At 48.2% G+C, this 25,740-nt stretch overlaps 1 protein-coding gene across 8 annotated transcripts; it reads left to right on the top strand.

Moving 5' to 3' along the window:
* The first annotated feature begins 7,008 nt into the window (after positions 1–7,008).
* RABL2B (RAB, member of RAS oncogene family like 2B) lies at positions 7,009–21,530 on the top strand. Of its 8 annotated transcripts, none has more exons than XM_009217625.3 (9): positions 7,009–7,191; positions 9,541–9,700; positions 12,588–12,617; positions 13,815–13,894; positions 14,675–14,754; positions 19,912–20,023; positions 20,372–20,466; positions 20,845–20,928; positions 21,095–21,530. In XM_009217625.3, the coding sequence occupies exons 2-9, from the start codon at positions 9,594–9,596 to the stop codon at positions 21,191–21,193; spliced, it is 687 nt and encodes a 228-aa protein (XP_009215889.1). In that variant the 5' UTR covers positions 7,009–7,191; positions 9,541–9,593; the 3' UTR covers positions 21,194–21,530. The 8 variants fall into 8 exon arrangements, with proteins under 8 accessions (XP_009215889.1, XP_003905823.1, XP_031511987.1 ...); XM_003905774.5 differs by having other exon boundaries at positions 7,015–7,191; positions 20,369–20,466; XM_021921744.2 differs by lacking the exon at positions 7,009–7,191 and adding an exon at positions 7,634–7,948.
* Positions 21,531–25,740: the final 4,210 nt, after the last annotated feature.

A 25,740-nucleotide genomic window follows, 5' to 3' on the forward strand; every position in this document is an offset into this window, starting at 1 on the left:
AAATGTCAGAGGGGTTCCAAGTCAGAGGTTCTGGAAGTCACCAGCCCTGATGAGCCTCAGGTTATTGTATTTATAAAATTAGTTAGGCTTGCTCAGTTTTTAAAACCATTTTTAATAGTAAAAACTTTTTGTTACATAAAAATGTACAAGAAAAATATCAAACATTACCAATGATAATCATTTTATTAATATAAATATTTTTGTGAGCTCAATTTGTGACTTTAATTATGGAATATAAGCAACATGAGGATTGCCATTATAAATATGGTAACCATACTTTCCTACTTTTGTTTATATGTTGTGATAAATCTTGATGTATACACAAAAAGGAGTTTCCAAAGAATAATAATTTAAAAATAATATCTTGACTTGTAATTAGGACTTTAAAAATTCCTGAAACTGCTTTTAAAGGTTCTAGAACGTTTTCTTTTTTTTTTTGAGATGGAGTCTCGCTTGTCGCTTCAGGCTGGAGTGCAGTGGCCGGATCTCAGCTCACTGCAAGCTCCGGCCTCCCCGGGTTCACGCTTACTTCCTGCCTCTCAGCCTCCCGAAAGTAGCTGGGACTACAGGCTCGCCCCACCTCGGCCTCGCTAGTTTTTTTTTGTATTTTGTAGTAGAGACGGGTTTCACTGTATAGGCCACGATGGTCTCCCCATCTCCTGATCTCGCGGATCCGCCTATCTCGCCTCCCAAAGTACTTGGGATTACAGGCTTGAGTTTCAATCACCGCCTCTAGAACAGTTTTCTATGTCTTCCAGCTAAATAACTACAAAGAGCTAACTCTTCTCACATTCTGTATTATAAATATGTAAGTCAAAAGGAACAGACAAAATCATAAAACACATGCATGAACAAATGGGCCTTTGGCTCACATTTAATTGCAGATTCAAGCAATGCACATAGGTTACAGCAGAATTTTGTGTGTAATTTCCACGAGTGGATTTCTGTCAAAATGTGGGTTGTCTACTATCTCTATTCAGTGGTATATTTGCACAAATGGTAAAACAACCATAGATAGTGGGAGAAATTAATTTGTGGGCTTACAAGATAGGTTGTTGGGACACTTAATTGTTTCATTAATGCATTTTATAATGTGCTTATATGGGCAAGGTATTTAAATGTATTATAACAACTTTTAAAATGCTCAATGTTACAGATGGAATTCATTTAGAGAAAGTACTAACTGATATTTTCTTTGTGTGTGCTGAAGGCACAAGGAAATCATAGCAGCCCTCTTTTCCCTTTCCCATCCATTTCCTGAAGGCCAAGCTGTGCTTTTGCAGATTAGCCTCTCTGTAACACACACACACACACACACACACACACACACACACACACACACACACACATGCATATGGCCTTTTATGGCTTTAAAGGAGGAAAAGAGAATTTGCCTGGATAACTCTCACCTAGGTATTTTCTAGGGAGATCTAGAATCATCTAAGGGTTAAGCTGGACTAGCCAATGGGAAAACAAAATGAGGATGCTGGGGAGATGTTCCCAGAACAGTAGCATTCCTAATGGGCCAGGCTCTAGTCACATACACCCCTTAGATGTGGTTGGTGGCTAAGGTTCTGGCATGTGACGGCTGCCTCCTGGCACTCTCCCATGCCAGAGGAGCATCCTCCCAAAGTGCCAGGGCAGTGGTCCTCTCACCCCTTCTGTAGAGTAAAGGCCAGCAGCTGGCAGTCACAGGGAAAGCAGTGGAGACAGGAAGGTGAGGGACATGAAGTGCCACCATACCCTCACTTCCAGTGTCTGGCACAGAATATGATGAGGGAACCCTGAATTGGAATCTTCCATATCTTCACACATGTGAGTTTCTGCTAGGTATAATTTGACTTATAAAAAGAAAGAAATATGACCTTCTTGTATCTAAATCTTGTAGAAGAGTTAATGATTGTAACCTGGATGTTTTAAATTCCGAGATGCTATTAACTCAATATTCATCACAAATGTATTGATAATTTTTTAGAAGAACAGAAGAGATCTCATCATATTTAATGCAGTGTATCAATTGTAAGATGCATGCTAATTCCAGAAAAAGTAAAGCATAAAAAATCTGTCTTAGAATGGAAAAAAATACAGAAACTATTTTAAATTCAGAATTTAAATGTACATTTTAGGATATGAAGCCATCAACTCATTTTGAAAACTACTGGCTCAGATGACCCTGTGGGAAACTCCTAACAGATCACGAATCTAATAATGAGATAATTTTCTGTGTCTTTGCCTGAGAGTCTGTCTGAAAGTGGTGCAGTTTTTACACAAGAGGAATAACGGTCCCAGACTGGGAGAGCACTTCACGTGGCCACCATTCTGCAGTGCTTCCAGTGTGAGTTTTAGCAGTGCGAGTATTCAGAAACAGTTGAATAATTTGCACTTTTTATAAAAAAAAGATTATCTTGTCTATTTTTCTTTAAATATTATGTTAAGAAGCTTACTATTATACAACTAAATTATGTGGGTTCTCTAATTGCCCACTTATTCCTTGATTAATATGTGGTTTATTTCAATTCCTTGATGCTTTTAAAGACAAGCATGTGCTGTGTGAGGGTTAGAACATGAGCTATAAATAAGGAGGCTTTGAGATGGCAGTGCCTTCCCAAAAATGCAGTATTCAGGGCTCAAGTGCAGAGGGAACACTGCTTGAACCTTAACACTTGAAATGGCTGGACATCTCTGCATGAGCTGTGCTTACCCAGTTGTTCCATTTATTCTTATATTTTGCATAAGCATTTACTCAATTCTTGAGCTAGGCCATGTGGTCTACCAAAGGAATAAGATATTGTTGTTATTATTTTATTTTTATTTTATTTTTATTTTATTTCAATAGTTTTGGGAACAGGTGGTTTTGGTTAAATGCTAAAGTTCTTTATTGATGGTTTCTGAGATTTTGGTCCACCCATAGCCCAAGCAGAGTACAATGTACCCAATGTAGGGGTTTTATCCCTTTACCTCCTCTCACCTTTCCTGTCCCCAAAGCCCACTTATCATTCTTAGGCCTTGAATCATCATCATAGCTTATGTCCACTTATAAGTAAGAACATAGCGGGAGGCTTAGGTCAGCAGAGGGCTCCAGGACTGGTGGGCAGGCCAGGACATGTAAAAGAGGGCCTAGAGCCAGGGTTACCTGGGAGAGGGTGGACCCATTTTGCCAAGCACCCTAACCCAAAAGCTGTAATCCTTACCCTTAACCCCAACCCTAACTCCTAAACCTTAGCCCTAACCTTCCTAACACCTTACCATAACCCCAACCCTAACCACTAACCATAACCCTAAAATGCTAACACTAAAACCCCAACCTCCTAACACTAAACCCTAATCATAAAACTAAACACAACCCCCAACTCCTAGCCACAATCCCAACCCCAGCCCCAAGCCTAACCTTAACCCTAACCCTACCCCCAGCCTTTCTTACCTTTTTATATCTGTCCAGATTCTCCAGTAGAAGCAGGGACCCTTGGTTCCTGTGGTGTGCACCACTGCATCTTGGCACAGGACTCAGATTGTCCCCAAACAAGCACCTGAATGCTCACAGTGCAGCTATGCAGTGGGAAGCCCAGGGTGTATTCTCACCTCCAGAACCAGGACTCCAGTCAGCCAAGGCCAGGCTGATCTCAGGGCTGAAGTGAGCTGTGGCACCCAAGGTCTTCGTGAAGACCAAGGCCACAAGCAGGCCTCCTATCATGGAGCCAGACGCAGTAGCCTTCAAAGTCAGGCCCCTTCCCTGATGACACACTCCAAGCACAAAATACTGGACTTTCACACAATGAGGCTGCACACATTATTCTGTTTAAATCCCCAGCTAGCCACTGGAAGAAATGGTGATAGAGGGACCCCTGCTGCCCTTGGTGGTATAATGCTCTGGTTCATACGACGTGCTTCATTTACAAGAAACTCAAGCTGAAACTACTTGTTTCCAACTTCGCTTACAGAGGATTTACAATTTACACTCCAAAACAGACAGCCATACAGAGCACAGTACTTCTCCTCTGAAGTCAGCCCTGAGGGCTCCAAGATCAGTCCTACAACTGGAAGATTGTGGACAAGAACTGGGATGTTGATGGGGCACTGATAATTTGTTGGACACCAACCTCTCACCTAACCTTATAGACCAACCTCCACTCACCTAACCTTACAGACCAACCTCCTCTCACTCTAACCTTACAGACCAACCCCTCACCTAACCTACAGACCAACCTCCTCTCACCTAACCTTACAGACCAACCTCCTCTCACCTAACCTTACAGACCAACCTCCCTCACCCCAACCTTACAGACCAACCTCCTTCACCTAACCTTACAGACGCCCAGACTTCACCTGCCCAATCAGACATTTTAACACACACAGCTCTCAACAGCAGGACTTACAGACACAAACTCCAAGGTAAAGGATTGTCTCAACCCCTTGGGTGTCTCAACGAATCCAAACACTACTTCAGCACAGGTGCAATCTCATCAACCTTATCTTCAAATAAACCTCGATATTTTATTCATCTTTTGATTGTGGAAAATGATATAATGAACAAAAAGATGCTTCTTTATAAATTGACTAAAGACCTTGAGGTGTCTTCTACAGGATCCTATCTGGTGGACCCCTAAATCTGCCAACACAGAGAAGTCATTCGTGAACACGCAAGTAGTGGGCAAAGGCCAGGACAAAACCACCTCTCTCAGCCTCAAAGTGGCCTGGGCAGTCACAGGAACGGCCATGTGGGGTCTGGCCTGTACGAGGAAGTCAGCCTTTGGTTTGAGGCACCCTCACTGCACCACACAAAACCAAGTTCTGCCTAACAAAGAAAAAACAGCCCACTCGCTTCCTCCCTAATATCCCAGGTGGTAATCTAAGATAATATCTGCTGACACCCCTCTCCTGCTCCACCCCCACAACCAAGCTATCATCAAGGCCCCCGCAATCCTAATACCTCCTAAATGTCTCTCAAATCCATCGCCTCCTTCGAGTCCAGGCCACTGTACATGACTTCTGCACGTTGTGCAGCAGCCTCCTCGCAGGATCTAAACATGCAAATCTAGTCACAGGCTCTAGGAGAAAATCTAGCCCTAAGATTACTAAGCTAAAGGGAAAAAGTCAAGCTGGGAACTGCTCAAGGCAAATCTGCCTCCCATTCTACTCCAAATCACCCATTCCTCACTCAAGATAGGTGCACATCCGACGCCTCCTTTGGAGAGTAAGCAATCCAGAAACTCAAAACAACGCAACATTTGTCTCTCTCACCTACCTGTGACCTTGGAGGCCCTCCCCAAGCCTCCCAGTTGTCCCTTTTCACCTTTCTGGATGGAAGAAGGTACTTGACATGTATTGACTGACGCCTCATGCTCCCTAAACCAAGCTGTGCCTCTGACCACCTGGGCACTTGTCGGGGATCTCCTGAGGCTGTCACGGTGCACATCCTCAAACCTCAGCAAATGAACTTAAATCACCTGAAACTATCTCAGATAGTCAGGGTTCACGGCTCCTCTCCTCGAACCCTCCCAGGAGCCCCCTCGTGTGCCTCCAGGTCCTTATGCGGTTGCTGTTGTGGCCCAGCTCACCTGAAGAAACTCGGGACTTTCCCTTACAGCCTCATGAACCTTTCAGTTCCCAGCTGCTTAGCCTGTGAAAGGAAAATGAATCTGAGGGCCCAAAAAATCAATAATCTAAAGGGAAAAAAGCTGGGAACTGCTTAGGGGAAACCTGCCTCCTCCCCTCTAGTCAAAGTCACCCTCTGGCTCACTGGAGGTATGTGACATCTGATGGCCTTTGGGGAGGCTATTCAGAACTCCAAAGAGGCCGTGGATGGTGGCTCTGAGCCTGTAATCCCAGCACTAGGAGGCCGAGACGGGCAGATCACGCAGGTCAGGAGATGGAGACCATCCTGGCTAACACGGTGAAACCCCGCCTCTACTCAAAAATAAAAAACTAGCCGGGCGCCGTGGCTCAAGCCTGTAATCCCAGCACTTTGGGAGGCCGCAGACGGGCTAATCACGAGGTCAGGGATCGGTGACCATCCTGGCTAACACGGTGAAACCCTGCCCTACTAAAAATACAAAAACTAGCCGGGCGAGGCGGACGCCTGTGGTCCCAGCTACTCCGGGAGGCTGAAGGCAGGAGAATGGCGTGTGAACCTGGGAGGCGGAGCCTGCAGGCTGAGATCCGGCCACTGCACTCCAGCCTGGGCGACAGAGCAAAAAAAAAAAAAAAAAAAAAAAGAAAAAAGAAACCCAAAGAATACAAACAGTTTGTCTCACCTACCTGTGACCTGAAGCCCCTCCTGCTTCGAGTCAGTCCTGCCTTTCCCTGACGGAACCACCGTTCATCTTACATATATTGGATGTCTCCTGTCTCCCTTAAATGTATAAAACCAAGTTGTGTCCTGACCACCTTGGGCACATGCTTCGTCAAGACTCTGAGGCTGTGTCCCGGGCGTGCGTCCTCAACCTTGGCAAAATAAACTTTCTAAATTGACTGTCTCAGATATTCGGGTCTGCAAGCCCATGCATGGGGACGTCCCCCGGGGTAGCGCCCCTCCTCCACGGAGCTCACTCGTCCTCCCTCGTGCGTTTCAGAAGAAATTTCACAGCTACTTGGTCCACACCTGTCGGCCCTACGGGAGCCGCTGTTCTCCACAGGCACATGGGCGGCGTACCTGCTGGGCTGTGCGGAGAGGACCAGGCTCGTCTCCTAATTCCCGCTCAGTTAATAACAAATGTCGACAAGTCGAGAAATTTGCTCAAATTTACCCCATCAAATAAATAAAAAATGGAGAAAGCTGGACCTGCGCCCCCCACCGCTGACGTGCTCCCCCCTCCACTCCCTCCCGGCGGGCGGCACCCACTGAGCGCTCAGTACCAACCACACCCACAGCCGGGAGACGCAGCGCCGCACTTGGCCGCATGCGCACTCCCTGCGGCCCGCCCGCCAGGCGCCGCGCTGGGCAACCCGCGCCCCAGCGGGGTCCTTCAGGCCTTCGGCCGGGCAGCCTCCCTCGGGGTCCTTGCGTGGTTGCGTAGCAGCTGCGAGGACGCGGGCCGAGCCGGAAGCAGAGTGCGCTGCGGCGCGAGCTGGGCCGGCGGGCGTGGTTTGAGACCGCGCCGAGTCCAGGCGGGCGGCAGGGCCCGAGGGGCCGCTGGCCGCGGGCAGGCGACCTGCAGCGTCCCTGGTCTCTCCAGCCCTCACTCGGGACCGCACGTGAGGGCAAATCCGCCCCGGTGGCTGGCTTAGCACGCAGGATCAGCCCCTCAGAGGCCGCCCTAGGGGTCTGGGCGGGAGGGCGTCCCGGTCGGGGGAAGGACGGAAAGGTGGCTTCGCGAGGCTGTTGTGGGGGGCGGGACGGGCAGCCTGGCGATGCATGGACATGGTTGGTGCCCAAAAACATTTATCGAAAGATAGCTTGCCCGGCCGGGCGCCGAAAGATAGCTTGGGAGGCCGAGACGGGTGGATCACGAGGCCAGGAGATCAAGACCATCCTGGCGAACACGGTGAAACCCCGTCTCTACTAAAAAATACAAAAAAACTAGCCGGGCGAGGTGGCGGGCGCCTGTAGTCCCAGCTACTCGGGAGGCTGAGGCAGGAGAATGGCGTGAACCCGGGAGGCGGAGCTTGCAGTGAGCTGAGATCCGGCCACTGCGCTCCAGCCTGGGCGGCAGAGCGAGACTCCGTCTCAAAAAAAAAAAAGAAAGATAGCTTGCCCACTTAGATCGCGAGGACAGCGACAACCAAGTCTTCGCCCGTAAGCGGTGGCTCACGACTGTAGTCCCAGGGATGCCGAGGAGGGAGGATCGTTTGAGTCCAGGAGTTGGGGGCTGCAGTGAGCCGTGATCGCGCCACTGCACTCCAGCCTGGGCGACAGAGTGAGACCCTGTCTCTAAACAAAAGAAAGAACCTCTTCAAGCGTGGAGCCGTGCAGCTGGATTTGGCTTTCTGTCGCTCTCTCTACAGGGTACAGGTGAAAGGGGGCAGACCCCTCACCATGCTTTCCAAGCATCTGCCACTTCCCAGGAATTGTGTCCCTGGATAAACAAGGCGAAGTCCCTGGCTGTGCAGAAGCAGTAGCTGTGTGGTGGCACAGTCAGGAAAACTCGGGGGCCCTGTTGGTATTTTCTACCCCTGACCCGTGTGCATACTTCTGTCGTAGCTCTTACCACAGTAGACTCTGCTATCATTGTGTCTTACATCCCCTGAACCCTGTGCAACGTCTGCTCATGGTGAATGCTCAGTAAGGTTCACCTATTGCTGCTATCTCGTCATCATATCATTTCTATGTGCCCACCTAGCTAAGAGTCTGGACTGTGATTACATTCTCAGGAATGTTTGCAAAGTCATATTTAGGTGTGAGGAGAGTAAAACAGAGCTAGAGATTATGTTGTACACAGCCTTTGGCACTGGATGCCTGGTGAATGTCTTGCGCAAATAGGTAATGTGAGGAGCAGCATTTGGGGTGCGCAGGACTTAAAGTATTTGTGTATAACATGTTATTGATGCCTGTGTGTCATACTCTGCTACTCCAAGTCTAGTAGTCAATTGCATACCATATCTGAGTCCAGCACTGAGGGAAACAGTCTAGATGGAGGTACAGCGGGGTATAATCAGCATTTAGGAGATACTTGAAACTAGAAAAGGTTGAAACACCACTGGAGAAGGGGGTTAGGGGAATTGCACGTGTTGAGAGAGGGAGAGGCAGGTACAGATTACAGTAGGATGGAAAATGAAGGGGAGGTAAGAGGCATGAAGAAGGCAAAGGATCACAAGTGTGGGTCAGGCATATTTGGCTGTCTGTCAGTGTCATTCAGTGGTGAGAGCTCAGGCTTTCTGGCAGACAGTGTCTTATGTCAACCATGTGACTGGGCACTGTTTTTTTGTGTTTTTTTGTGTTGTTTTTTTTTTTGTCCCTGTTTTACAAGTAAGGAAACTTTTGTATGTTGAACTTGTAAATACAGGCCGGACACAGTGGCTCATGCCTGTAATCCCAGCACTTTGGGAGGCCGAAATGGGCAGATAACTTGAGGTCAGGAGTTCGAGACCAGCCTGGCCAACATAGTAAAACCCTGTCTCTACTAAAAATACAAAAATTAGTTGGGCGTGATGGGAGGTGCCTGTAATCCCAGCTACTGGGGAGGCTGAGGCAGGAGAATCACTCAAACCTAGTAGGCGGAGTTTGCAGTGAGCCAAGATCGCGCCACTGCACTCCAGCCTGAGTGATAGAGCAAGACTCCATCTCAGAAAAAAACAAAAAGAAGAACTTGTAAATACAGAATGCTGTCTCTCCAGGTGGTCGTGGGAGGTGTGACCTTAAGCATACCCACAATAGGAATATATCATAGGGAAAACCACTCTAAGAGAATCTTGTGGGTACAAGCTTACAACCCCAAGGCTCAGCATGTGGCAGGCAAGTTGGTGGTGAATGGAGAAGGGTGTGAGCCTATTCTTGGACCCCTCTCTCATTGGCTCATTGTCTCTCCTGTCCAGGAAGAGGAGGAAATAAATTTGGTTGAGGGGACTTATCTCTGACAACATCCTCTTGTTGATCTTCCCACATAGTGACAAGACCCTCCCCTCCCCTGGGCTGGACCCCTCTCTACAGCTAGGAGCCAATGGCAGAAGACAGAACCAAACCCAGTGAGCTGGACCAAGGGAAGTCTGATGCTGATGACAACGTGAAGATCATCTGCCTGGGAGACAGCGCAGTGGGCAAATCCAAGTATGTTGAGAGATTAGGGAAGAAATATCAGCCCCAGAGAGGGTCTGGGGCATTTAAAAAAGTCCTCCAGAGGCAGAGGAGCATGACTTCTTGGGGCTGGTGAAGGAGCAGTCTTGGCTGGAGTCCAGATGTTCATGGAGGAACGAGGGGAATCACGAGAGCAGTTGTGTGTGTTGGGTGGAGGGGGCAGGCCATAAGGACTGAGGAATTTGAGTGTTTCCTCTGAGCCCTGAGAGAACATGTGGAGCAACTAAGGACATTGTATGTGGTTTGTGGGCTGAGGGATGGCAAGGGCGGGGAGTGGGAATGGAAAGAGAAAAGTGGCTATGCCACCGTGACAGATTGGGTAAAGGTGGTGAAGATGCTTTCTTGGAGGGACTCTCTGAGATAGAGAAAACTGGGTAGAACTGACGATTGACTATAATCATGGTGAAGATTGGCTTCTTCTTTTAATGAATTTCGGTGCCTACATGCCACCCGGAGAGGTGAAGGGAGGCTCTGCGGTGCTGGCGGCTTGTCTCCATGAGACGTCCTATTTCTCACACCTACGACTGGTGAGGGCACATGTCCATTTCTGCCTTCATGGCATGAGGGTACACTTGCCCCTGCCCAGAGAACTGGTTACGCTTATTTCCCAAGTACTCCAGGCCCACCCTGTTTTCTACCTTCATTTTTATAAACATGTCCTTTGACTCAGGTAGCTGTGAATAGTTCTCTGGGGGCTTTGCTGGTTTTTAGGCCATCTCCATGAATTTGAATTCTTTCTCTCTCCCTCTCTCTCTCTCTCTTCCCCACCACACAATCACACACTGCAGCTCTGGTTTAGTTTTTTTGTTTGTTTGTTTGTTTGTTTGTTTTGAGACGGAGTCTCGCTCTGTCCCCCAGGCTGGAGTGCAGTGGCGTGATCTCAGCTCACTGCAACCTCTGCCTCCTGGGTTCACGCCATTCTCATGCCTCAACCTCCTGAGTAGCTGGGATTACAGGCGTGCGCCACCATGCCTAGCTAATTGTTTTGTATTTTTAGCACAGGTTTTGCCATGTTGGCCAGGCTGGTCTGGAATTCCTAACCTCAAGCGATCTGTCTGCCTTGGCCTCCCAAAGTGCTGGGATTACAGGTGTGAGCCACCACACCCGGCCAACAAGACGTGGCTTTCTGATTCCATCTTTAAGAGTAGTTAGGTCCACATGTATTGTCTTTTTTCTTTGATAGCTGTATAACTTGGCCTTTAGGGTCTTCCATTCCTGTTAATAATTGCCTATCATCGTTGTGCAAAGAGGGCACAGGCACACAACCCCACCCCCAACTAAGGCCACATGGTGTGAGTACAGAGTAGGGTGATGGGGGAAATTTGCAAGCAGAAAAGTCACAGCATGTGACTCCCTGGGTCCCAAGCTCTCATTATCCTGAGGGAGTTGTGCTTAGGCCAACAGTAACCAGTGCCTGCTCTAAATATTTTTGGGAAAAGAAGACAGGGAACATCTGTGTATGTGACAGAGACAGAGGCAGCTTCCTAGAGCCTCCGAAGGTAGGCCTGCTCTGTTGTTGAGCTCAGGCCTGCCGAGCTGGTTCTCTGCTAAGCTGCAGAATGCTGGAAGGGAATGAGTCTCTGGGGCTTATTTTTTCTCCTTCATCCTGTCTTCCAGAGGCAACTTTTCCTTAAGAAAATCCCTCTGTGCCTGTGTTTTTATTCTTTCACTGCTTCTGCGTTGATGAGGCAAGTTTATGGGTCTCTCCTCTTCCTCCTCCGCGTCCTGAGCACGCGCCCCCTCAGGACAGTGTTCTGAGCTTGGGTCTCTTTCATTTACCAGCTTAACCTCTGGCTGCGGAAATTTCTTTGTGTAATTTTCTATATCATCTAAGAAGATGATGTGTTTTCTTTATAGTAAGGGTACTGTTTCTTTATAGTTATAAATGAAGTCTATCCTCCTTTTACAAGTGAAGCTGCAGTTTACAGTCAGAAGTATAAAATCATGGTTAGAGTGTACTACGCTGACAGACAGGCAAGCAGTGACCCTACAAAACTTGAGGGAAAAAATGTTGCTATGTAAAGAGAGTGGTCAGGGAAGGGCTAGTTGTAAAGGTGACATTGGGTCAAAGACTTGAAAAAAGCAAGGAGTAAGCCTTGCAGATATCTGGCAGGAACATTTCAACAACAAAAGGAGGAAATGGCCAGTGGCTAGAACAGAGGGAGAGAAAAAGAAATGGGAGAGTTTGAACTGAAAGAAATGGGGAACCACTGGATGGTTCTGCACAGAGGAGTGACAAAGTCTGCCTAATTTTTTTAACAGAATAACTGACCGCATTCAGAATAGATAGTCCTCTCAATAACCAATAGATCAAGCAGGTTCTCTTGTCTCAACCTCCCGAGTAGCTGGGATTACAGGCATGTGACACCATGCCTGGCTAATTTTTTGTATTTTTAGTGGAGACAAGGGCTTCACCATGTTGACCAGGCTGGTCTTGAACTCCTGACCTCAAGTGGTCCACCCGCCTTGGCCTCCCAAAGTGCTGGGATTACAGGCGTGAGCCACTGTGCCCGGCTGGGAAATGGCTTTTGAACGGAAGGCACAGCCTTGGCCTGGCCTCTGTTTCCCTGTGTATAACACAAGGGTAATTGTATGTGCAGCACTGTGCTGTGGTGAAAATAACAGATTTGAGAGCTTCACATGGGCTGGTGTGTGTACTCATAGTGACATGAGCTGTTTGGTTATGACGGGTTGGTAATGCTGATTCCCAGGTTCCAGACTTGACCCGGAAACTGTGTGACTGTGGAGCGAAAGGGGGAAACCACAGGTGGCTTCCAGGTTGTCGGCCTTAGGGTGATAAAGTTTGGGACAAGGGAGCGATGGAGACGCCATCTGACCGCCTTGCCTGTTCTGCTTTCAGACTCATGGAGAGGTTTCTCATGGACGGCTTGTATCCTTCAAGGTTTGAAATACCCCTCTTTCCTGTGGGTCTTCCCACGCTCATGTGTCAGTGCCCCACTGCCCACCACTTTGTAGCAGCAGCCCAGGAAGGAGGATTGGGTAAGTGAATGCACAGGTTTTGTTCCACGCTTGTTTCTTGCCGGTTGATCCACATGGCATTGCACAATCAGTGCTGTATATTTTGGAGCTTACTCATATTTGGATTTGTTTTATATTAAGAGGGCAGTAGAATGGCAAACAGCAAATGGTTTGGATCTAATGCCTGGATTCAAACCCCACCTCCTTCTCCTCCTTAGTAGCTTCTGACACTGGCCAACTCATTTAACCTCAAAGCTTGGGCCCCCTACTGTTGAAAAACATCTCTGATATGAATGAACTTTGTAAAACAGGAGCTGCCAGCCCCACCTTCCTCCCATGAATTGTTATATTGTATAGGTTTGGAGTGAGTTCCTCCCTGCAACTGGGAGATTTTTAAACAGCTTCCCAAGTGGATCCACTGAAAACCACAGGTGAGAAGAGCCCCTGGAGCCTGCTGCTCCCTGTCCTATGCTCAGCACCCCAACGCTCAGTTGCCTTAAGATCTGAGTATGTGTTACTCCACCTTGTACCAAGTGCTTCTGCACACCCAGCCCACCTGCAACATTTGGCTCTGCTTTTTACACTGTCCCGCTTCTTGCAGCCTCAGAAGGTGTTTATCCCCAGAGTTTAACCCTTTTTCTCAGGGTTTCACACATAGGCAGACTCCAAATTGATAGACGGCTTGTCAGCTGTAAGGCTTGTGGGAGCTTTTGTCCCTGGAATGGTCATGTTGCTACCTAGGGTCAGGGTTTCCTTTCCAGCCTGCGAAAGCTCCATCAATGATTGAGTTGGGGTTTCCACATTTGCATTTTCCAACTGCATGATGCCCTTTATGACACTTGTCTGTAAAATCCTGTTCTGCGCTTTACCTCAGACTTCGATGACCAGAACACACTCCCATCTCCTCCCACCCCTCACTCTTCCGTGGAGCTTGTACCAGTGATATGCGAGGCTGATCCTCTGTCTGCAACACTGGTTTGATTTAAAATCTCAGTAACTCCAAAGAGAAGAGGAGGGAGAGGATCCATTTCATCAAACCAAACACCCCTGCCCCCCACTCCTTCCTTACCTCCCCTTTTATTGATTTTGGTCCTTAACCTGAGTGCAGTCAGCCACAGCAGCTGTCCACGTACGCCCTGACCCTCTACAAGCACACAACCACGGTAGATGGCAAGACCATCCTTGTGGGTAAGTGGCACAGGGCCAAGCCACGCTGACCCTCAGGAAAGAGGAAGCGGGAGACGAGGGGAGGTGAGGGAAGGTTCATAAGGAGAGAGTCTAGAGGGAGAAAATGAGACCCCAGGCAGGGATAAGGGGTGGTAGAGAGAACCCAGAGAGTCAGGAGCCAGGAAGCTGTGGAGGGTGGAAGGAGGCACGCAGGGGCCAAGTCCCAGCCCTCTGACCTGGCGTCGAGAGGCCTTCGACAAGGCAGTAGTTTGCCTAGCTTCAGGGGTTCTTATTCTGCCGGTTTAAAAAAGTAAATGTGGTCAGAACGTTATCTACCACATCGGGCTTTGACCTTCCATCGGGTCATAATCTTCTCCTTGGCCAGGCCACACAGCCTGCCTGACTCTGTCTACCATCTGTGGTCAGCGCACATGAGAAGTTGGACTAGTTTAGAACTTAGAGGACCCTGCATATCATGTGGGAAACGGGGAACCTATCTTCTCCCTCCTTGGGCTTCCAGTGTATGTTGTCCTTCCTCCTGGCCCCTAACCCATGGTCTTCCCATACAAACAGGTGAACACACACCTCTCTCATCACACTCAGGTACACGGTGTCGAAGACACACGTGTGGAGCTGTGTGGTCTGTTTCTCCCTGTGCTCCCCGTGTACACTCACACACGTGCTGTGGTTTGTGCCACATGTGTGTCGTATTTTAGTGACTTGCACAGAAATGTACCAGGCATGTGGGTCTCTGTGATCTCCAGCCCCCAACAGGCAGTCAGAGCTGTGTTCACATTGCAGACTTTTGGGACACGGCAGGCCAGGAGCGGTTCCAGAGCATGCATGCCTCCTACTACCACAAGGCCCACGCCTGCATCATGGTACGAGATGGGGTAGAGGTGGACAAAGGCACTGGGCAAGTCTGGCCTGAGGGGTGAGGGGCCTAGCAGCCCTGGGCCCTCTTAACCAAGTCTGGGTGTTGTGGGAGGCGGGGCTCAGGGTCACCCAGGGATGTTTCAAACCACACCTGCTCCCCAGAGCTTCTTAGTGAGAAGGTGCCAGGTGGGCTCTCTGGAGGTGGGGATGGGTGGAGAAAAGGTGGAACAGCAAGCTCAGGGCTTCACCATCAGGTGTAGCATCCAAGAGGCAAACGTGTGCCTGAGACAGGGCCACAGTCCCTCTGATGGACCCACCCTGTCAGACAAGCTCCCAAGGCCTCCATCTACTGTTGCCTGCTGCTTTTCCCTAGGGGGCACATGCTGGGACTGAGTAGATGCTGCGGGTCCCAGAGAACCTTCTTTCTCAGGCCAGCCCCTTGCCTCCCTCCGAGCCTCCCATTTTGTTGCCTAGGACGCAGTCCTTACGGTTCCACCCCGGTGGCCAGGGTGTGGTAAGTGCCTGAAATGCAGCCGAGGAAAGGGCTAAGAAAGGAAAAAGGAGCTCTGTAAACCTGTGTCCTATAGAAGTTCCTACCCGTGAATTCCCTGGCTTGGTTCTCAGGCCACCACTTTTAGATGCTGAAAAGGAGCATGTTTTTCTTTTGAGCCACTTAAAAAACATTTTCATGGCTGGGCATGGTGGCTCATGCCTATAATCCCAGCACTTTGGGAGGCCAAGGTGGGTGGATCACCTGAGGTCAGCAGTTTGAGACCAGCCTGGCCAACATGGTAAAACCCCGTCTCTACTAAAAATACAAAAAATTAGCTGGGCGTGGTGGTAGGCGCCTGTAATCCCAGCTACTTGGGAGGCTGAGGCACGAGAATCACTTGAACCCAGGAGGCAGAGGTTGCAGCGAGCCAGATCGCGCCATTGCACTCCAGCCTGGGCAACAAAAGCAAAACTCCATCAAAAAAAAAAAAACCCACATTTTCATGAACATCAGCCATCTACAATGCAGGAAGTAATAGACTAGTCTTCTGAATTATTAACCTAGCAATTGTCACCAAGTGAAAACCTTAGTCACTAAAATTTCTTGGAATAGCATTCAAGGTCTTGCTTTAACACAAAACCCCAAAACTTGGTGGCACAAAACAACCATTTTCTGATGGATCGGGAATCCGTCATGTCTGAAGTCTCAGCTAAGAAGACTCCAAGGCTGGGTTCCAGGCTGGAACTGCCTGGGGCATCTCCCCACGCACACACTGGTACTTGGCTGGACCCCCGGCAGGTTCTGCTCCCCGTGTTTCTTCGCAGTTTATCAGTTGGGCCGATTTGGGCTTGCTCACAGAGTGTCAGCCAAGATCCCAAGATCAAGCATCCAAAGAGAACCTGGTGGGACTTGTATTTCCTTTTATACCCGAGCCCTGGAAGTTATGTGGCATCTCTCTGGCCATAGTCACAGAGGGAAGAAACAGATGGCATTTCTCAGTGGGGAATCAGAGTCACATGATTAAAAGAACACATGGGATGGACAGGTTGCCACCATTGTTGGCATATATTAATAAAGTCTGCCATGGCACTCCATAGCATTTAGACACCCACCTTTCTAGCCCTACCTCCCACCTAGTGATTGTCTATAAGTATGCACGGCCTTACCTTGGCACTGAGAGGGATGCATGGCTGAGCAGGTGTCATCTCATCTGTAAGAAGCAACAGCAGAGGGAATCCAGAAGGAGCTGCTCTGTTCTGCTCATTGTCACCTGCTCCTCTGCACACCTTCCTTCATGCTCTTCCCTCAGCCTCTCCCCAGCTCACACCCCTTTACTTGAAACTCTGCTCATTTCTCAGGCCCTGCTTAAATGCCATCACCTCCATGCAGCCTCTTCTGATGTTTGTCATTAGAATTGTTCTTTCCTGTGTGCACCACTGATCACTTCCACAACGTGGATTCTGTCTGTGATGCACATGTGCAGGATGCCAGGAGTGCCAAGGCAGAAAGACACAATGCTGCCCCCAGGAACTTACTGACTGGTGGGCACAGTACAGATACCAGGGGTGAAGACAGTGAGGATTCTTCCCTTCTGACCTTTGCAGATGGTAAAGGAAGGAGCTCATCACCTGATTTCCCCCACTGCCCCTTAAGAACAAAATCCCTTGAAACATTCCAAAAGCTTTAACTCTGATAACTGTTAAGGTATTAAACAAGAGGATAATGGGGTAAGGCAAATGGGGCCAGTGTAGTGCAGAAGTCTGACCCTCAAGAACAGAGGAGCTTGGTCCTAGCCAGTTTGGTTTCGGGCCTACTCTGGCATTTGGTATTTTGAGCTCACCTCTCTTTTTCTCTTGGAGTGACTGCTTCCTGCATCTGATGCATCTCCATGGGCTCCCCTCAGACCCTCTTCTGAAGGCCTGGGGTGTCTCTCCTGCCACCATGCCTGTGTCTGCAGGTGCCTGCCACCAGCCCCAGTCTGCTGCATGGGCCCTGGCGAGTAGAAAGCACTCACCTTCTGACCACACGGGGAGCTGAGGGTCAGAGACGGAGCCAAGGCTCGACCCTCCACCTTGAAACCTTGAGATGGGGATGCTGCTCATTCTAGCTAGCTCCTCCTCGGCTCTGCAAACAAGGAAAGGGTGCTCAGGAAACCAGACCTGGACAAAAGGCATCTGAGCCTGGTGTGAGGCAGATTCCGGAAGTTTCGTTACAGACATCCTTTATAAGGAGTCTTCCCCGGGAATTCAAGATAACCTGGTGATTCATTGACATTGGCCTGTGAAAGAGAATCCACATAGACTTCCTGCCACCTCTTGGGGTGTGACAGCTGCTGACCCTCCCACCACCACACAGGGCGAGCCCCTAGCCCTGAGCTTGAACCATGTGCCTTGCACAAATAGCTGGGTGATTTAGAAGTGAGGTCAGCTGTGCCAGCAGTTACAGGGTGGTGGTTGTAACTTTAATCCACTGACTGTGGTACTAGGGCAGTTCGGCTCGACACGTGGGAGGAGCTCCTGTGAAGGGCACAAAGGCTCACTGTAGCCGCAGCTCAGTTATCGTTCAGAGTTCTGCCCTTAGAGCTGGTTTACAGTGCTCATCCTTCTTGCTGATATTTTAAAATAGGTAAAAACAGGCTGGGCATGGTGACTCACGCCTTTAATCCCAGCACTTTGGGAGGCTGAGGCGGGCAGATCACCTGAAGTCAGGAGTTCGAGACCAGCCTGACCAACATGGTGAAACCCCGTCTCTACTAAAAATACAAAAATTAGCCAGGCGTGGTGGTGCGCACCTGTAATCCAGCTACTCAGGAGGCTGAGACGGGAGAATCGCTTGAACCCAGGAGGTGGAGGTTGCAGTGAGCCAAGAGCACCACTGCACTCCAGCCTGGGCAATAGAGCAAGACTCCATCTCAAAATAAATAAATAAATAAAAATAGGTAAAAACAATAAATTATAAAAACATAATACAATTATGAAATACAAATAATAAAACATAAAAATTTTAAAAAGTTTAAAGAGGCCAGTCACAGTGGCTTATGCCTATAATCCCAGAAATTTGGGAGGCCGAAGCAGGAGGGTCACTTGAGCCCAGGAGTTCAAGACCAGCCTGGTTAATATAATGAGACCTCATCTCTACAAAAAATATACAAAATTAGCCAGGCATGGTGGCATGTGCCTGTAGTTCCAGCTACTCAGGAGGCTCACCCAAGCCCAGGGAGTCTAGGGGGCAGTAAGCCAAGATTGTGCCACTGCACTCCAGCCTGGGTGACAGAGTAAGACCCTGTCAAAAAACAAAAACAAAAAGCAGAAAGAACAAAAGCTTAAAATTAAAAGTAAATCAGCCAGGTGCAGTAGCTCATGCCTGTAATCCCAGTACTTTGGGAGGCCTAGGCAGGCAGATCACTTGAGGTCAAGAGTTCAAGACCAGCCTGCCCAACATGGCAAAACCCTGTCTCTACTAAAAACATAAAAATTAGCCAGACATGGTGACGCACGCCTGTAGTCCCAGCTACTGAGGAGGCTGAGACAAGAGAATCACTTGAACACAGAAGTCAAAGGTTGCAGTGAGCTGAGATTATGCCACCACACTCCAGCCTGGATAACAGAGTGAGACTTCATCTAAAAGAAAAAAGAAAAGAAATCAAGGCCTGTTGTGGCTAACACCTGTAACCCCAGCACCTTTAGGTAGGAGGATCCCTTGAGGCCAAGAGTTTGAGATGAGCCTGGGCAAATAGGGAGAGCCTGCCTCTACAAAAAAAATAATTTAAGAATTAATGGGTGCATGCTACTTGGGAGGCTGAAGTAGGAGGATCCCTTGAGCTGAGGAGTTTTGAGGTTGCGGTGAGCTGTGATTGAGCCACTGCATTCTAGCCTGGGTGACAGAGGGAAACCCTGTCTCTAAAAAGTAAAAAATAAAAGTAAATCAATAGTAACTAAAGTAAAACTCTAGAAATATTTACAATTACTACAGAGGAACTTTAAAACAGTTTAAGCAATAAATATAAGAGTAGACTAAAAAACACGGAAGTTTACAATTTCTAACAGACTGTATCAATTGGCAAATTGATTCAATTTATGATTGTTAAAATAGGGGAATAAGATTAGATGACAAGATAACAAAAAAGGAATCTGTTATTTATTTATTTATTTATTTATTTATTTATTTTGAGATGGAGTTTTGCTCTTGTTGCCCAGGCCAGAGTGCAATGGCATGATCTGGGTTCACTGCAACCTCCGTCTCCCTAGTTCAAGCAATTCTCCTGCCTCAGCCTCCCAAGTAGCTGAGATTACAGGCATGCGCCACTGCGCCCAGCTAACTTTTTGCATTTTTAGTAGAGACAGTTTCACCATGTTAGCCAGGCTGGTCTCGAACTCCTGACCTCAGGTGATCAGCCCGCCTCAACCTCCCAAAGCGCTGGGTTTACAGATGTGAGCCACCACAACGAGCCAATAATAAGATTTTTAAAACCATTTTTGCATCTGGAGACCCCAGGGGGCTTCCCCGAGAAAGGACAGCCTCTGTGGTCAGAGAGGCTGCAATTCAGAGCATTCCCACAGACAACGCCATGTGCTCATGCTCACCTGCTTAGGTGTGTGAGTGAGTCACCTGGAGATGCGGTGCAGAAACATTGACACCTGAGCTATCTTTCGTCCTCTGCCCTTTGCAGGTGTTTGATGTACAGAGGAAAGTCACCTATAAGAACCTGAGCACCTGGTACATGGAGCTTCGGGAGTTCAGGCCAGAGATCCCATGCATCGTGGTGGCCAATAAAATTGATGGTGGGGCCATCCCTGCACCTGGGTGTTAGCAATTCACTGGGGACCCACCACCACACGTTTCCTCCCCCATTCCTGGGGCAGGCAGCCTTCAGTGATTGTTCCTCCCTCCCACAATAAGATACGACCCTTGGTTACTTGCGTTCTTCCCGCCTTATAAAGAAGCCAGCTAAGCCAGCCTGCCCTCTTCCCAAGACACAGATCCCTATTAACTGAACTCTCTAGGACATGTTTCCTAATCATCCCTGCCTATCCCACTTTCTGGAATGAAGGCCTCCAGTGGCCCACCCTCCAAACCCTCTTCCCTTCCCTTGACAGACAGACCAATGTCCTACCTTCTCTCTACAGCAGACATAAACGCGACCCAAAAAAGCTTCAATTTTGCCAAGAAGTTCTCCCTGCCCCTGTATTTCGTCTCAGCTGCTGATGGTACCAATGTTGTGAAGGTATGGTCGACTGCAGAGGTAGCTAGCAAGGTCAGGGTGCTAGGTGGTAAAGGGAAGCTGTGAAGAGAAGGGCTTACCGCAGGTGTGATGGAGAGAATGGGAACAGTGCATGGGCATGGGTGGCAGGGAGGGGAGAAGCTGATGGGCCTGGACTTGATGAGGCGGAAGTCCATTGACCATACATAGGTCAGGGTGATGGGGAGAGGCAAATGGAAAGGTGAGGTTGCTGATTTTAGGAATGGAGTATTGTGTAGTCTCACAGTGGGGCCAGTGGGGTGAACTGGGCAGAGTCCAAGGCACTCCCATCCACCATCTCTACCTCACCCCCAACTCTTGAGTGATGCAATTTGATTAGCTGTGTCTGTACCTCACCTGCAGCTCTTCAATGATGCAATTCGATTAGCTGTGTCTTACAAACAGAACTCCCAGGACTTCATGGATGAGATTTTTCAGGAGCTCGAGGTAGGTCAGGCCCACATTTCGGGTGGGATGGAAGAAACGGCTTCTCTTCAGGGATAGGGACTACAGCGCAGTAGAGTGGCTCTCGCCGAACTTGGCCCCACTAAATGTCTCAGAGCTGCGGCTGAGCAAACGCAGGGCCAGGCCTCACCTGCAACCTTGTCCACAGAACTTCAAGTTGGAACAGGAAGAGGAGAATGTGCCAGACCAGGAGCAGAACAGCAGCATCGAGACCCCACCAGAGGAGGCGGCCTCTCCCCACAGCTGAGGGGCTGGGGCTAGGGGTGGGTGGAGCCTTTTTAAAGTACCCTTCCCTTCAACAGCTCTCCAGCTCTGAATGGAGGAACTCTCTAGGCCATCCCCTCTTCTACCTCCTGCAGCCCATCCATCCTATTAGCCTCCCACATTCAAGGCCCTTAATGCAGGGATGAGGTCAGCACCAGCAAACTCTGGACTGGTGGAAGAAGTTCTCACCAGATCTCCTTGAAGCAGAATTAGGGATCAGTATCATTAACACCTTCCCCACCCCCTCCCCCCAGGCGGGCAGTGAAGAGAATCAGAAAACATGATTATGTGTCACCTTAATAAAGGAAATTTAGGTGTTTTTTGTTTTTTTGTTTGTGTTTTTTTCCTTTCCAAAGCTCACCTCAGGGACAATTCCTTGTGCTTCTGCCAAGGTAATGATTAATCCTCACCCACAGCTGAATCTGTGAGTCCCCATTCTTTCCCTATGTGGTCTCCCATCTTTTTTCCTCTTCATTCTCCCAATCATCTGGTTGGTTGGTTGGTTTGTTCCTTTGGAGACAGAGTCTCGCTCAGAGTCGCCAGGCTGGAGTTCTGTGGCGCAATCTCAGCTCACTGCAACCTCTGACTCCCTGGTTCAAATGAATCTCCTGCCTCAGCCGCCCGAGTAGCTTGGCATCACCACACCCAGCTAATTTTTGTATTTTTAGTAGAGACGGGATTTCACCGTGTTGCCCAGGATGGTCTTGATCTCCTGGCGTGATCTGCCCACCTCGGCCTCCCAAAGTGCTGGGATTACAGGCGTGAGCCACTGCGCCCGACCCCAGTCATCTGTTTTTAAACAAATATTTTTGAGCAGATAGCTATTCATTCCAGATTTCTGTGTACCCACGCTGTTTCAGGAGCTCTTCTAGGTAAAGCTGAGATCACAGGAACATTAGAGTTAAGTAAAAGCAGGTGACAGGCTTAGCTATAGTTAGGAATACACAAGCTTTGTTGGTAAAATCCAGAGTCCTTACAGCCACACCACAAGATACATCCATTTGAACTATAAGAAGCGCTTCTTTTAAAGTTCCTATTTCAGCATAAAGAGGCTGTCCTTTTTTTTTTTTTTTTTTTTTTTTTTTTTGAGGAATAGTTTTTACCTCGTGCCTCCTGTGGGAGGCTGAGGACTGTAAGAGGAGAACTAGCAGATACGCCTGTTCACCCCTCTCTGGTACTTGTGGCTTGCTAGTATGTTGTTATTATAATCTCGGGCATTGTTTGCATTGTGTTTATTAATAGGGTTTTGTTTTTATTGTTTCCGTTTTTACAGTAAAGGCTGAATTACATAAACATTGAGTAAATGTATGTGCTTTGTGGCTCCCAAGTGTGTACTGAGCAAAAAGACAAAAGAATCTGCAAATCATCACCCTTATCAATGAGGGGTGGCTGCCTTGACCTGTTGCAGGGTAGCCCGTGTTTACTCTCAATTCACTATCATGGAGGCCATTTCAGTGGAATTTAGTGTTTTCAAAAGAACTGAATTACCTGTTAATTTGGGAGCTCAAGAACAAGCACATTTCCCCTTTAAATCAGCAATACTTAGATGTTCAACGTAAGATGTTTGACTTGACCAGGGGTTCCCAGGAATGTATGCCCTGATGAGGTGGAACTTAAAAAAATTCACTTACTGTAAATGACCAGTAAGTATTTAGAAAAAAAATACAACAGCCTTGCTGAGATAGAATTTACATACTATAAAGTTCACCATCATATTGGTTTTATCTGACTATTTTGTATCAGGTTCCTTAGAAGCTGACCCTGAGAAGGCCATTGTTCAAATGACTTGTTAGGGTCATTCTCAGAAGAGTGAGGCGGGCAGGAGGCAGGAAGCTCAGCAAGGTTGTGGTCTCAGCTGGAGGCCGGCTTCACCACCCCACCCCATCCCAGGGCAAATTGCCCTACAGAGTTAGTCCTACCTCAAGACCGGGGGCCTTTTGTACCCTTCAGCCAAGGATGTGAGGTGGAAGGGGGCCTTCTGTGTCAGTAAGGTCAATTCTCTGGGGAAAAGGGCAACTGTGTGCTTCCTTCGTCAACACTTAAAGCAATTGGAGGATGAATGTTTAGGCAGGGTGCCAGCAACATCCACAAGCCAGATCCACCTGTTTCTTAAAGTTCATTCCATCCAGGTAGAGCTGCTCCATGGTTCTAACTGGTCACCAGTCCTGGGGGATGTACAAGAGAAGGGTCAATGGGAAAGGATAAACCAGAGCCCCTGCTATTGTAGTTGGACCCCATGCAGAGACTGATACTTGTCACCTCTCATCCTCTGGCTAGCACTTTTGCTGGTCTAGGTTGTTTGCCTGGTGGGTTGATCCTGCTGCTCTTGTCTAAGGGGGTCTGAGCCCCTGCTTACTATGCCTTTATGAGGCAGTGGTTGTTACACTTACATAGTTATAGCTAGACATGCAAGTACCAAGAGATAGCATGAACCACCTGAGTACCAAATACATTGCTCCCTCCTGTTACTATCTGGCAACATCCTTTCTTCCTAATGATGGTTAGAGACAATCACCTCTTTCCAGAATGCTAACTCTGCTTGCCAGTTTACAAGCGCATGGACTGTCTAGGAAGCAGCCATAGCTTTGTGTTTAGTGAAGCTCTTACTGTATCACTTGGTGGAAATGCCTCCCCTACTCCCCACACTGCCACTCGCAGAGACCAAGACTTCAGCTCACAGAGCCTAAAGCTGTAGACAGGAAGCACAGATTCCCCAGGTGTGTCACTGGGAGTGCTAGTGAGCGGGGCGCTCCTATGTCCACCCCTTGGTTACTAGACATGTTGGGGACATAAAACCATATGATGAATATTAAGTTGTGTATCACATCATGAAGGACCCCATCCTTACAGGGTATCATCTCCAAGATCGACATCTCCACTATCCACAAAGACAGGAAAGACTCAGAGGTGGAGTGACATCAGGAAAACGGCAGAGTAGACAGCTCCAGACTCCTGTCCCTCTACAGAAACATTGAGAAAAAGCAGCAGAAACTTTGCCGGAACTCTGGAAACTAGTAAAAGACTTACATCAGTCAGGAAAGCACGGAAATGAGGAAGGGCAACTGAAAAGTGACAGAACAGTTGTGTGGCATTTTCACTTGCCCTTGCCCCACCCCTTCGTCAGCTTAATGGTTATCTTGAAGACAGTAGTCCACTTTCCCAATTTAGGACCCAGGTCCCAGGTTCCAGAGGGAGCAAGGCAGACCTTATTCACAAATGACTGCGTTTGTCTTTTCTAACTGGTCAGAAACGATCTGAAAGACTAAAATGAGGCATTTGTCTGTTTTGCCCAAGTCTGAATCCACTCAAGGTAGAAAAGTGGCAGGCATTGCTTGAAAACATTCTGAGTTGACCAAAAAACCCACAGTTCCCTGGGACAAAAAGTTGTGGTTCAGACATATAATGGATTACATAAAGCCTGGGAGGAAAATCTGGGAAAGTTTCTGTGGGAAATTAGGGCATTCAAAAAATACTTGTGTCTACTGGGCATTTCAAATGTCATGCACATACCCAGGACAGGCCACGCATTCAGGAAAGATCTGAGAAGACCCTAAGCTTTTTCCTTTCGAAGATCTCTAGGACCAGGATTATCAAGAAGTGAATGCTAAGACAGAGTTGTTAATATCCTGGTTAGGTGTTGAAGGATTGCCCCAGCACAAATCCAATCTGCAAAGATTGAAAGAGATACTTAAAAAAAATTTTTTTTCGACCACAGATGAATACATAAAGAAAATGTGGCATGTACATACAATGGAACATCATTCAGCCTTTTTAAAAAAGGAAATCCTGGCCGGGCGCGGTGGCTCACTCCTGTAATCCCAGCACTTTGGGAGGCCGAGACGGGCGGATCACAAGGTCAAGAGATCGAGACCATCCTGGCTAACACGGTGATACCCCGTCTCTTACTAAAAATACAAAAACATTAGCCAGACGTGGTGGCGGCACCTGTAGCCCCAGCTACTCGGGAGGCTGAGGCAGGAGAATGGCGTAAACCCGGGAGGTGGAGGTTGCAGTGAGCTGAGATCCCACCACTGCACTCCAGGCTGGGCGGCAGAGCGAGACTCCGTCTCAAAAAAAAAAAAAAAAAAAAAAAAAAAAGGAAATCCTGGCCAGGCGCGGTGGCTCACACCTGTAATCACAGCACTTTGGGAGGCCAAGGCCGCCAGATCAAGAGGTCAGGAGATTGAGACCATCCTGGCTACAGTGAAACGCCATCTCTACTAAAAATAGAAAAGAAAAATTAGCCGGGCGTGGTGGCGGCTCCTGTAGTCCCAGCTACTCAGGAGGCTGAGGCAGGAGAATGGCACGAACCCGGGAGGCGGAGCTTGCAGTGAGCCCAGATCAGTGCCACTGTACTCCAACCTGGGTGACAGAGCAAGACTCAGTCTCAATAAATAATAAAATAAAATAAAATAAAATAAAATAAAATAAAATAAAATAAATAAAGGAAATCCTTCCATTTGCAGCAACTATACTAAAGTTAAAGAAGCCAGACACAGTAGGACAAATACTACATGATCTCACTTATGT

This window comes from Papio anubis, chromosome 16, assembly GCF_008728515.1.
Source record: "Papio anubis isolate 15944 chromosome 16, Panubis1.0, whole genome shotgun sequence".
Lineage (NCBI taxonomy): Eukaryota > Metazoa > Chordata > Mammalia > Primates > Cercopithecidae > Papio > Papio anubis.